General features: G+C 40.7%; 1 protein-coding gene across 1 annotated transcript; it reads left to right on the forward strand.

The window, feature by feature from the left end:
• Positions 1 to 4: 4 nt before the first annotated feature.
• SARAF (store-operated calcium entry-associated regulatory factor) lies at positions 5 to 8,208 on the forward strand (the record flags this gene model as incomplete). The annotated part of the gene is made up of 5 exons (XM_009864256.1): positions 5 to 94; positions 1,833 to 2,226; positions 5,202 to 5,310; positions 7,535 to 7,653; positions 8,183 to 8,208. Coding segments are annotated over 5 exons (738 nt in total), but the record flags the coding sequence as incomplete, so codon positions are not given.
• Positions 8,209 to 14,009: the final 5,801 nt, after the last annotated feature.

Here is a 14,009-nt window from a genome sequence, read left to right on the forward strand (position 1 = left end):
GCAGTTACAGTGCACAGGAGGAGCTGCTGGATGCTCCCACGTCCCCGAGGTTGTTCAATGTTACAACAAAGGCTGGGATGGCTATGATGTACAGGTAACTGTTTAAAACTTGTTAAACGCTTAATTAAATCCTCTTCGCTCAGACTTGGTAAATTCTAAAGGAGGGAAGCGGGATGAGATTAGTTTGCTTTTTTTTGTTTGTTGTGGTTTAACTCTAGCTGGGAGTGAAGAACCACATAGTTGCTTGCTCACTCCCCCCTTTTTCTAGTGAGATGGGGGAGGGGATCGAGGGGAAGGGAAGTAAAACTCGTGGGTTGTAATAAAGACAGCTTAATAGAACTGAAAAGGAAGGGAAAATAATAACAGTAACATGAGAATATACAAATGTACAATATAATTGCTCACCACCTGCTGAGGGATTTGCAGCCAATCCCCAAGTGGTCAGGTGTCCCAACCAACTCCTCCCGGTGCATATACTAGGCATGATGTCATATGGTATGGAGTGTCCCTTTGGCTTGTTTGTGTCATCTGTGTCATTGCTGCATCCTCTCCCATTTTTTTGTGCACTCCCAGCCTTAGTCGGCAGGACAGTATGAGAAGCTGAGAAGTCCTAAAGGTAAACGTGGCTTAGCAACAACTAAGACATCAGTGCGTTGTCAACATTCTCATCCTAAATCCGAAGCACGGTGCTATACCAGCTACTAGGAAGAAAGTAGCTTTATTCCATCTGAAACCAGGACATTAGTTAGACACTCTTCAACAAAACTTAACCTAAGTTCTTTTTTGGGGTTGGATTTTCTGAAACTACTATAGGTATATTTTTGAAATATCCCTGAAGGCTCTGGTATAAAAACACTTGATAAAAAAAACCTTCATTTGGTTTAATTAAATTGATGTTTGAGTTTTTAAAATCAAACTCTTTAAGAGTAACCAGAGGATGCTCTTGCTTTGGTATTGCTGCATGGATTTGCATTTTTTTTTAGAGTAGAAAGGGCTATAAAGATTTGCATCATTTCAACACTACCTTTTTTAAAAACTAAATGTCACTTACATGACTTCTCTTGCATGTTAGTGCATTAGTGCTAGTCAGTAAATAGTTGTGTATTTTTCTATTAACTATTATCTAGGCTTCTCCCAATAGATTAACCAGGAATCTGGGCTAAAAGTAATTGTTAAAACTGATACAGTATTTTAAAAGTACAGTCAAATTTGAATTGACAGATGGTACTGCTGTCCTGAACTATTAATTTAGAAACTATTTTTTTTCTTATTTTTTTTCCTCCAAAATGTGTCACTTGTAGTTAGAGGTGATACCTAAGTTCAGATACTTCAAGGAAATGTGAGTCTGAGGAATCAGCATATATTCAGCTGCAGAATCTGGTCGTTAAGTGTTGCATATGAGTGCCTAATCATGTCTGTCCCAACTTGTTTTGATTTTGGACACAAATGGAATCAGGTGCGCTGGATTTCAGGCTGCCCTATTATGTTTTTGCAGCTGTCATCCAGCTTGCAAGGTACAGGTTATTTTTGATAGTATTCCTGTAGCTAAAGAAGGGATATTTGAAAAACCTGTTCAGTGAAGAAAAGCAAAATCGTCTGTGTTCTGAAAGATAAGGTTTCCTTAACTTGGATGATTTTAAAAAATTTTCCTAGTTGACTTTGAATTCCTAGTCCTTTTCGAAATAAGAGATGCTAGGAATTTCCTATCCCGTGGCCTCTCAGATGATTAGTTAGCAATCACACCTTTATTTCAGAGCGTATTTGGGGAAGCAGACAGGTATTTTCATCTCTGGAGCAGGAAACTTTACTTTGTATTGTGTTTCTTTTTTCAGTGGCAGTGCAAAGCAGACTTGGAAAATACCTACCGTTTTGGACAAATTGAAGTGAGCTGCGAAGGCTACGATTATCCAGATGATCCTTACATCTTAAAAGGCTCCTGTAGTTTGCTGTTCAGGCTAGAGCTGACTGAGGAAGGTCAAAGGAGAGTGAAGAACTCTGGAAGCTTTGGCTCTGACTACTATCAGTCAAGAAAGGATTTTTCAGATTCTAGTGCTGGAGCTATTGTTGTAATTGTTCTTCTGGTTCTTGCTTTTGGAGTATACAAGCTCTTTCTTGGTAACCAGCAGCCTCAGCAGAGTTTTGGTGACAGCGATGGATTCACGAGACCTTCCTGGCAGAGTCAGTATGCACCTCCTCCTCCTCCTGGGTTTAAGCCCAGTTTCACAGGTAGGTCTCAAAGCTATTTATAGCACTCAAAAGAGCAAGCAGGGCTGTAGCATTTTATCTGCAGTAAGTGCAGTTGGGTTAGGCTTAAAAACAGTGCATTGGCAGCTGACTGTGACGAGCTGCTGCAGAGCCTGCAGTCAGCTTTGCATACTGTTTTGTTCAGAAGTGAAAATAAGAACTCAGTTTCCCACAGGCTTTCAGGGCAGGCCGTGCAGCAAGTTGCCCTTTGAACCTTTCAAAATCCATCTCCCCATGCTCTGCAAGTATTCTTTTCATACTCTGTGAAATAGAGAGGTTGTGGCAGGGAAGAATAATTTTTCATAAGTCATCTGGAGGAGAGAATAGTCTCATGCAGGCAGAAACAAACCTATGCCAAAGGAGCCCTTTGAAACTTTACAGAAGGGTCTTTCAGCCCTTAGGCTACCTGACTCCTGGTTTCATTCACAAAGCAGTTGATGGAGGGGAGTATCGGGTACCAGTCCTCTGTTTAATAGGTGCTTCAGTGTCCCTGCAGTTGAAAGCTTTGGTTGCCAGAGCAGAAAACGGTGTCTGTGAACTATTGTTGGAGGTGCAACACCTGAATCTCCTGTGGTGCCCTTTGTCTAAAGGTGGAAATTTTATCTGCTGCTAGGAAGGCTGTTTCTTCTTGGGTTTGGTTTTGGTTTTTTTCCCCATAGTGGCTATAGTGTCTAAGGGGAATAAACTTTATTCATCTGGTGTCTGACCAACTCATTTAACCCTGTGAACATGTGAAATGTTCACAGCACTGGAACTCAAATCCTGACGAATTGCATAATCTCCTTTATTTTTATTTTTTTCCGAGATGAACAAGGGATTCTATCAAGTAAATAAATAGCAAGGATGAAGTTTATTTAGTCAAAAGGTTGTAATTTAGTAATGCTTATTAATGCTGTCTTCTAGGTTTGCTCAAGTCGCTTGCTCAACAGAGGGTGCCAGTATAACTCTTTTGAATACCCCTAATGTGGGGCGTGTGCAGACGAAACTTTCAGACGTACCTACAGCAGAAAATTAAAGGGATTCTGCTTCTGTATTATTGGTGGCTTTGCAGATCGGTTTCCATGTAGTTATTTTAGACTTCAGACGGTCTGCGTATGCTGCGTGTGCATCCGTGACCTTGTGTGGGCGTTACAGTTGCCACCAGCGTTATTGTGGTAGTTGCTAATGGCCCTGGTCATAAGACAGGGCTCTGCTGTGCTGGGCACAGGCAGAACAGGGTGAAGAGATACTTCCTTTTTCTCTGGCCTGTTCCTTGTCAATTAATTGCACTGATGCATTTTTTCATTGCAGCAGTCTGAAATCTAGCAAGGCTAGAACCTTGAAAGTACATTTTCTTGACGATTACTGAAAATTGAGACACTAAAATGCACATTGGGAGCCCTGTAAGGCTTAGCTTAATGGCATTTTTAATAACAAGTGTAATTGATTTCTCCTTACATTTCAAATAGAGCAAAGGTGAAAATCTCTCAAATGTGGGGCCAGCTGAAAAATATTGTTATGGTATTTCATGCATTTAGTGTCTCCCATAAATTTTGACAGTGAAGCAGCAGCACTTCTCTGAGTGTAAATGTCCATGTGTTCCAGGAATGTCTTGGTGTTTTAAAATCTGGATGGTAATGAAAAGCATTATTGTTCACTGATTGCTGTTAATATTTAGTTCGCCTCATTTTAAATCCTCTTAATGCGGAATGTGTCCTGTGAAACTCGTTTAGCTAACCTATCTTAATTAAAGCGTACTTTCTCTCTGATAGTGGTATGACATGATCCTTAATGTTTACTCTAGATATTTCAGTAAAAAATGACTCAGTTTTCTGTGTCAATGTTCAGCTGTAGTGCTTCTGAAAACTGAGGTAGTTCATCTCCCTGGCTAACATTATTTTTACAGTAAATGAAGTGCTATTTTTTCATTCCAAATCGGTGTGGTTTAATGGGTGTATCATCCCAGTGAGAGTTTATCTATCTCCCAGTGCTTTCAAAATGAAATTCATCATCAAATCCAGACTGAAACTGATAATTTCTTTTTTGTAATCTTCCATTACTTCAAACAAGCAACACCATTTTTAAGACAAACTAGGCCGTGTGTAACTTCTAAATACAGTCTCTGGTCTACTTGTTTCATTGGGCATATTTCAGCGAAACCCTGATGTTATCTTCAGACCTTGCCCATGTTTGAGCCTGTGGTTGAGCTCATTCTTGTATCCATGTTTCTATGTAGACCAGAAAGTGATTGCGCTATGGTTCTGCATTTTCTCTTTTGTTTCTAAATGAACATTTGGTTCTGAGTCAGAACCTCATATTATGCAGGTCACATGTAAAGAACCTGTGACTCTCCTTCCCCCCTCCAACGACCCACTTGATAATGCTTGCGGTTTCATCAAGTTATTTGTCAAGCTTGGTGAGTCATGCATAATAAAAACTTTGCAATGTGATTACAGTTAGCATGTCTTTTGATAACAAATACCAGACTAGGATTACCAGAAACAATACAAAGTAATGTTAACCGTTAGACTGAGCCACTGTTACTCAAAACGTGTAGCTATTCTGACTGAGACTCACTGTTTGGCCCTTCATTTCTGTCCCTGTGACCACTTCTGGCCTACTGTGTGATCCTGAGCAGGTTCTTTCTTCATTTCCTTTTCTTTTTTACATCTAATTTGTCTGTTTATAAATCTGCAGGCAAGGATTCTTTGGCACGCTGTGCAAACATCAGGGCTGTGAGACTGAGTGGAAGCTAATTTTTAATGTAAAACTCTTTATATTGGTGTTTGTTTCTCATTTTTTCCCTGTTTTTCCTAATTGTGAGGCCTTTCAAGTTAAGCTTGATCAAGAATCTACTGAAATCAGGAGCAGTTTATAGTCCAGTTTTCCATTATCTTTAACAGGAGAGTTATTGCAACAGCTGGCCTGAGGATTAAGTACCAGTAACTGATATGTTTTCAATTTTCATTTTGTTTAAGAAGGTGACTTCTTTGGAACTCATTCCAGTCATGGAACCAATTCGGGACCAGGATTTTGGACCGGATTAGGAGCAGGAGGCTTGCTAGGCTACTTGGCTGGCAGTCACAGGTAAAATATGCATGCTAGCACGTTTTAGGTATTTAAGCTTTCAAGGGATATGCCATATATGTTTACGTGGTTTCAAAGGTTTCAGGCCTGTATCATTCAAGCTGTAAAATCCTACCTCTAGAATAAATTTGAAGAGCTGTCTGTAGCTCCAACAGCAAAAACATTTTGAACAAGTTTCTGGGGAAGAAGAATTGGGAGGACTGTGGTACTTGATTCCGCTTTAGCTGATTACTGCGACCAGGCATGATGGCCTGTGAATGTAAAATGAGCATTTAAACAATCTGTCTGCAGGCTGCCTTAAAACACAGATAATACCATTAAGCGTAAATCCGGCTATGGGTGAGTCTCTTGTATCTGTGTCGTCTCTCCTAAAGTCAGTCTAGATGATAGCTGCGCTTCTCTGATACTCAGTGTGGTCAGATTAAACAGCCTTTAATCTACAGTCTCCTGATGGCCCACGTGTGGGAATCCAAGACGTGGTTTTCCAAAGAACTTGTAGGTCCTGCCTAAGTTGCTTTTTGAAAAACCATAACACAAAAGCAGTTTCAGTGCTGGAGTAAACATCTGCTGGTCATATTTGTTAAACACTTTTAAACGTTTAAAATGCCTCATTTTTAAATTAAAGGTTTAAAGGGAGCAATTGATGCCATTTTAGATCTCACTAGAAAAAAAATATGTGGCTCCTGCAGGGAATCTTTAGAGCCCAAGCAGTTTCCTCTGTTTATAAAAAAAAAAGCAACATATGTGTAACTGTATCACGTCATATGTAACTGTAGGAATGTAGTTATATAGCAGATTAAGAATAACCACATATGGGGGAGCTTTTGTATTGAAGGTTTGGGAGTAAGGTCATGTGAACAGGGGTGTGTTAAAGCATCTTCCTCCATGGTAAAGTGTTTTTTAGGTAATGACAGAAGCCATATCAGGATTAACTGTTTATTATAGAACTAAAAGCTTGAGACACAAGAGAATCTCTAAAGTGTCCACTGTGCACTCTTGGTCTCAAAGAGTTGAGTAAGTTAGGGGGCTGGTTAGCTCAGTCAGTTAGAGCGTGGTGCTGATAACACCAAGGTCGCGGGTTCAATCCCCATTCGGTCCCCGTGTGTTGCCTGATCTAGTTGAGAGGCGTCCCTGCCCATGACAGGGAGGTTGGATTAAATGATCTCTAAGGTCCCTTCCAGTCTAGGCCATTCTATGATTCTATGATTCTAAGAAGCAACTGAGACAGTGCTGCTGTTAACAGTAGCAATTGTCTAAAATTCACTTTGAGTAGAGCTTTAGAGGTTGAAAGATCATATCTTGGATTCCATGATCTTGAAGGTCTTTTCCAAAGAAAATGATTCTATGATCTTGTTTTATGACATTAACCTCTTAAAGAATTCTTAAAAGGTGTGATATGTTAAAGGTTTTATTAACTTGGTATTTCTTAAGTCTTAAATACATGACCCTCGTGTTTAAGCATTGTATTTTTGTATTACCTACATTCAGGTTTGTTCCTTGATTTGCACACACACACACGGACGCACATTTCAGTAGCCACCTCTTATTGTTCAAGATTAGAGGCCTAACTGAATATTTAAGTCCAAATGCATAAGTAAGCTTCCTAACTTGGGCTTGTCTTATTTTTGAAATAGTCTTTCGTCTACTATTATTTACTTATTTTTCAATTGTTTGAAATTATGTGCATGAAAATGCTGGTGCCAGAAAGTGCAGCATAGTTATTTGTGAATTTCACCAGCAGGAAATTCAGTATGCATAGAAGTGAGTATTTTAAATCATTGAGTCAAAGGTCATGATATACTAGTCTTACTGATGATAACGTTTTCAAAATAGATAATAGAACAGAGGGATGTTTTCTTTTGTCTTAAGTGACTGGGATGTAGATGTTTCCAAAGTGCATTTAGGCTTCAGATGTCAAATCTACTTTCCTGTCTGACAGAATTTAAGGTCAGAATTTCAGAAGGAAAAGTTTCCTCATTTGCAACTGTTAGAATTGCTTATCCTGAAGAGTGAAGTTTAATTTCCTCTTGAAAGTCTAACTGTGACAACAGTGGATATCCTTGCTTTTTACCATGTTAAGTTAAATAGGGGTATTTCCAGCTTTGAAACAGCTGCCTGCGTACAGTTTTCCCGCAGAGATGCAGTCCCCTTGTTTGGAATGGTAACTTCTTAATTTTCTGGAAGGTCACTAAAGAAGCCTCATTTCTACTCTGTTTCTCATTAGAGCACAGCCACATTCCCCGTATTACAGCACGTGGACGGATTCCGCAGCTCCACCTCCAGTGAGCAGGCAGTCAAGCAATTCCACAGAAGCTAGCGGCTCGGGAACAAGAACAGCTTCTGGTAAGGCAAAGGACCTTTTAACCTCCTGAAGCTTGAGAGACTTTGACCTATCAAAAATGCACGGATGTTAGCTGAGGTTCAGCAAGCATTCTTTATTTTATTTTTCCAGTTGCTACAGGTGGGCATGTCACAGTGTTCCTTGTTTCTGTTTCCTAAGGAAGTAGGGCAGTGTTGTGGGGCATGAAACTCCCCACAGGCCCACAGTGTGGGCATGGGAACACCCACTGGTGGTTGGTGGCTTTGTACTGGTGGGTTCGCCTTCATCTGCAAGGTGTGTTAGTTTAAGGCTTTTCCCTTTGGTTTGTGCTCCACATGCCCTTCTCTAGCAAATAGGTACAAACATGATTTCTTTGTAGAAAGCAAGTTGTCTAGTCTGCAAAAACAGAATATTGTTCAGGCCAGCCAGCCCACAGTCCCTTGCTGTTCTACTTTATGTCAATATGTTTAACTCTACTCTTTTTAGCCATTTTAGAACTAGAGAGCCCAGTGGAAAGGCTGTGACAGAGCTGACACTTCTTTTTCTTTTCAGGCTTTGGAGGCACAAAACGAAGATGAAGTCGTTGACGTTACCATGTTCAAGAGATTGAACTAAATCTTCCTGTGTACCCATACTTTTTTGGTTTTGAGTAGTAGGCTTCAGAAGTGTATGTGAGAAGAGATGAGAAAGATTAGTAAAGAACTCCTCTCTTGCCCTGTGGAAATGTGGACCCTCGCTCTCGTTTAAGGTATCACTGGTGGTGAAACATCCCCTATTTCAAAACTGCAGCTTCTCATAAGATGCAGAATAAACTCATTCAAGCTAAGAAGAAGGATATTACAATGCTTTATGTCAATCAGTACTTGAGGGATTACGGCTCTGGTAGTCTTAACAGATTTTCAAAGCAAGTAGTTTACTCATGTTCTGGGCCTAATGTCTTTGAATCCAGAATTTCTGAGTTTATTTTTTATCTTGGTCATCCAGTATCTGAAAGGCCTAATGTGTAATACACCTGGAATCTAAGGGGTTCTGCTCTTTGAAGCTACTTCTGTTTGTCTTTGTAAAATTCATGTGAATGTTGCTGTAAATGCAGTCAGCTACTCAGATGATTGTTGGGGTTTTTCCTAAGTGGAGAAGAGCAAATCTGTATATGTGTAGAGAATAACATTAATACAATGTTTCTATCTGTGTTATGTGACTGTTGGAGCCAAAATTTTCAGACTTCAAGGATACTCTGTGTTTTAGGGTTTATCCAAGTGGCTGTGCAAACCTGGGGGATTTCCTGTATCAATTACTAAAAAAATATATAACCTCAAATGAGACAAGGTGCTCCTTCTCCAGCATGGACCTCTTTCTGTCAGACTGAGGTAATTTAAATTCAGGTTGCCCATGACGAGGCTCCAGATTTTCTTTTTACAGTGGATGTTAACAATTCTGTGAAAACTTCTGATGTGTACGGTCTGTCCTGCTATGTGTCCAGGATGCAGCAAACCAAAGGTGCTCGTTGTGAGAGGAAAAGGAGCAATCTTTTTAAAACAAAAGTGCTGTCAAAGAGTAGAAAGCAGAGTCTTTGCTTTGTTCTATAGTGATATTTTGGGGCTCTGAGGAATGTCATATAGTTATTGTGTGGTTGACTGTGCCCTGGGAGAGCATCGCTGAAACAAAAAACACTGAGAAATTTCTCAGGATTAAGCAGGGGACAGGAGAGAGGAAGAGTGAAAAATGGGCTGCTTGACCACCAGGTCTTCTCCAGAGCCCACCTTAATACACCTTGGAACGTGTGTGTGTGTGCAGCTTTTCTGTGCTGGCAGCAGTCTGAGGAGCATAGCTTTCATCCTTGTGAGAATACTATGTCTGGGAATTGATGTAAACTATTAGAGCAAAAGCAAAGCACTGTTCTGCTGATACAGGTTGCATCTCTACAAGGAGATGTAGCACGTATGGTGAGCCTAGAAAAGCAGCTTTGGTGTTACTTGTTAACACACAACCGTGTCCATTCATGAGTACAGAAATAATTGGCTCAAATGATAATGCCCAAGTTCAATTCCTGACTTAAGCAACCCTCCAAAAAAAAAAAACCACACCAAAAAACCCCCCATGGAAATATTTAACAAATCAACAGAAACTGTAACTGTAGAGCTTGCACTGAAAATCTGAGAATCATGATAAAATTGGTGAGGATAAAATATTGTTTTGCTGCCCAGAGCTGCTTGAGGGCTGAGGAAAAATATGTTTATTAACAACCTGCTCTATCAGCCTAGAAAGCGAAATGGCAAAGACATTACTTTTGGCCTATTAGAAGGGTTTGCCCTTTATGAGGTAAAGCATATGGTAGATAGTCATCTTTTTGATGAAATATAGCAAAATAACATATTTTAAATGTGGAGTTTTACCTTATTTCTAAGTGTATTCAGGTTGAAACTTGTTGCAGTCAATACTCACTTTGCCAGCTAATTACATAACAGTGAAACTGGATTTTTGTTAACTGGGTAGTTTGAAGCTGAAGTTTGCTCTCAAATTATGTGTTAAGAAGTGTTTTGGACAATGTTTTCATTTGTATTTATAATTTCTGCATGAAATGTGATTTGATGCCTAAACCTGGTGAATGACCATAGTTTCTGAATCTGTTTGTAGGATATTTTTGCCCTTCCCTTTGATAAAATAACTAAGTGAATATGGCCTATTTTTGTCTTTAAAGCACTATCTTGAGGCCTGCAGGGATGGCACTCTTTGGTTTTCAGAGTTGGCTGTCTCTCATCATCTACATGCCGTATGGTGTATTAACAACCTTTACCCCCAGCTGTAGAACTGGTAAGCTGCATATTGTTTCAGCAAAATAAAACTATATTGGGAATAGAGTTTTATTGACTGGATTTTCAATAACAAAATACTGAACCAGGTAAGAAAGTTAAGGATTTGTTGTAAATCAAAGTTTCACATCCAAGTCTGCAGAAAAGCTCCGTTATGCTGGTGAGTTCTTGGCTTTTTACAAGGGGATTAACCGAACTTTTCAGAAGTTATAATCACTGCTGCTATTCCCGGTCATGGATATAGCAGAACTGTATCCTAGGGTAGCAGCCTATGGATCTGCTGCTTATACTGAGAATGTGTCACTGCTGAACAGAGACATGGCCTATAGACAGAGGCATTTCAGCTTCTGGGCAGTAGTAAAGTAGGGTTAAATGGAGACCTGCACATTCTGATACCAAAGTTTCCTTAATCAAAGATCAAGGATGTTGATGAGGCTCCTTAATGAAAAGAACATGTGGAAATCAGCTTAGAGCTTGTACTTGTGACAGACATTGAGCTTCCTTCCTGAACATCTGATCTAGAAAGTCCTAGTCTTCCATCGGCTCCTGGATTTGGTCAGCATCTTCACAGCAGCTTCATAGTTGCTAGGCGTATGTAAATGCTTAAACTGTTAAATGCTGTTGTAGGGTAATTGCAGTTCTACTTGGCACTTGGGACTAGTTCTGCCCATACTCTGAGGTGGCTTACATCCTCACACAAAGCTAAAGCTCATTATAGGAATGAAACTCCTGGTTTTGGTTTTACAGCTGACTTCCCCTGAAGCATATGATGAAAGAAAAAAAAACGTAGAGATAAGCTTTCTCTGTGCCACTGTCTTGTGACTCAGCTCCCAGCTCAGATCTTGTTTAGTTCTGCAGACTGTCATGCAATGCAACCTACATACCTTGCATCCGAAGATAACAGTATTAGACTTATCAGCAAGGCAAGATGATATGTTGTTGTTTTAAAATTAAAAAGTCTTCTGTGATCATCACTTTCCATCATTAAGTTCCAAAAGGGAAATTAAGCTAGGCATAATTTCCTGCACCAGGAGTTGTTGCACAGAAATTGCTGGAATAAAGTGGCAAGCAATTCCTGCCTGCACAGCCGTCTGAAAGCTGAAAATGCAGTATGCGTATGCAGACTGTTGTCCACTTCACATCAAATACAAGTGTTGTATTTTTCCCTCCTTTGTAAAACGTATTGGTATTGGTTCTTAGTATTTTCAGAGTATGTATCAACCAGTGATAGCCCAGCTGTCTCCAAACTACAGTATATGAGCAAAACCTCAAAAATGAAAAGAAGAATCTTGTGGAGATGCGCTCTGCACCAACAAACCATGCTGATGTCTCATGTTATGTGTAAGGAAACATATTGTCAGGTCCCTTGTTTTCCTTCCATACCTAGTGAAGCAGTTCAGGCTTAAGTGCTGTGTGAGAGAGGCTCCATTTGTGCTGAAACCTTCCTCTGGAAGAGCAAGAGAATCAGCTGCAATGTTGTGTCTGACTACAGTAGTTTTCACATTCTGACATCTCTGTTTCTATTGCAGCTGTGTTTTGCCACTGCTGATGAAGATAATTGACTCTTTTTATTTGGCCTGTATTTCTTCTCTCCCACTGTCTTCTGTCTTGTAGTTCCCTCTGTTCCTGATTTCTTCAGTAGGGAAGTGACAAGGGCTTGCAAAAAGTACATTGAACTGGGAATGGCTGAATGATTGAGATGAAGTCAAGGGAGCAAGCTCTCAGCCTGCGAATTGACCTTTGTGGGCAGTATGTCTGCAAAAAGAGCTGGTTTTGGCCTTCTGTCAGAGAAGCATTTTTGCCAAGGGTACTATATCGGTGGCTGGAGCAGGTTAAGAACTAGTGAATGGCAGCATGGAGAAGCTGGAAACATCCTCTCCATCTGACCTTAGGAATGACCGAGATTTGCATCACCAAGAAGGTGGCCTAGGATGTGCTAGCTCAGCCACTCCACAGGCGTGCTGTTGCAAATCCTGTAGGCAGGTGTATGTTTAAAGATAGCAGACGCTTCTGCAAATGCCACGATACTAGTGTCAAGCACAAGAAAAAGGAACTTGGTCCTGCACCGATGTTTCTTTCTCACTTCAGCGTGTCTTGGAATGAACCGAGAAGGCCAGAAATGAAAAGAGCAGTGAGGAGGCATGATGAAGGGTAGCGATGCCGTGAAAAGGCCGAAATCAGAACTTAATAGCCTTGATGTCTGTTAAGCAGGTATTCTTTATTGCAGCGCTGGGCACACCTGGGATAGCTCCACCTAGTGTGTGCCCCGAGAAAGGCCAGACGTACAGCTTTTATACTGGGCACACCTGGGATAGCTCCACCTAGTGTGTGCCCCGAGAAAGGCCAGACGTACAGCTTTTATACAGTTTAGATATACATATTCATGTGTTTCTGAGAACTCATTAACATGTTGCCGCCCACTCCCGCATGCATAATACAGTCTTTCGGTGGTCGTCAGGGTCTCTGGTGGTCGTTTTACTTTGTCATAGTAGTCTTCATCGGGCTGTCCTGTTGATGGGCTGGCCCTTGGGAGGCCTGAAGTATTCCATCTTTGAAGATAAGAGCATTCTGCCCTCGGGGATAAGCTCTGCTTGTGGAATACCTCTCACACCTCCATTGTCCCACTAATTCTGTTTGGTAAGAGCATCCTGAATCTTTTACATACCAGCTAAAACTACAGTTCTGGCTATAACTATGGTTCCAGCTAAAACCACGGCTTCAGTAGCAAATTTACACCTGCATTAGCCAAAGCCAGGCTTGCAGGTGGAGCCTTTGCCTCAGTATGTCCTGTCTGATCGCTTTTCTCACACAACAGCAGGAAATACTAGGTAGCTCTAATAGCACTTTTATCAGGATTATGATTGAAAGCTTCATCCTGCACCCCTAAAGAAGTCCTAAGAGTAATTATAAGTGATATGTGTCAACACCTTTGTTCTGAGGACCATCTGAGCCACAGCCCAATTCAGTCTGCAAACTATCTTCTGTGAAGTTCGGTGGAGACAAATTGCTGCCTGCCTTAAGACCATCTTCTCTGAGTTACCACACAGGGAGTTTTTGCTCCTTTACTGGATTTGCTTTGATTTTCCCATGCAGTCTTTGTTCTCCAACTGTATTTGAATATAATTGTACAGGATCCTTTGAGACCTGGCCTTGTACTGAGCATGTGGGAATGCATTTTTTGAAGCAGCGCTGGAATTGCCAGCAATCCGAAATACTTCTTGCTGCTGCTGAGTAACAGGAGTTACTCATCTCCTAGTCAGCTCCTGCAGTTACTTTCTTGTCATTTAGCAGCTGCAAATATGTCTGCTTTAATGGATAGATAACAATTATGGTTGAGGGAAAAAGAGAAGGAAGAAGAAAAAGCATAATGAAGGTAGATAAAATGTTGAGGTGGAACAACTTTGCAGAGCTGACCTTCACTTTTTCCAGGAGGAGGAAGAGTACTTTATTGCTGTGGATTTGAATAATACCACTAGTGCTTTCTGCACACTCCAACGGAAGTGGGTGACTTAGAACTGTAACAGGTTCAGTGTTGGGTAAAGTCTGAGTTGTTTGGGGCTCTTTGTAGT

This window comes from Apaloderma vittatum, unplaced genomic scaffold, assembly GCF_000703405.1.
Source record: "Apaloderma vittatum isolate BGI_N311 unplaced genomic scaffold, ASM70340v1 scaffold32022, whole genome shotgun sequence".
Lineage (NCBI taxonomy): Eukaryota > Metazoa > Chordata > Aves > Trogoniformes > Trogonidae > Apaloderma > Apaloderma vittatum.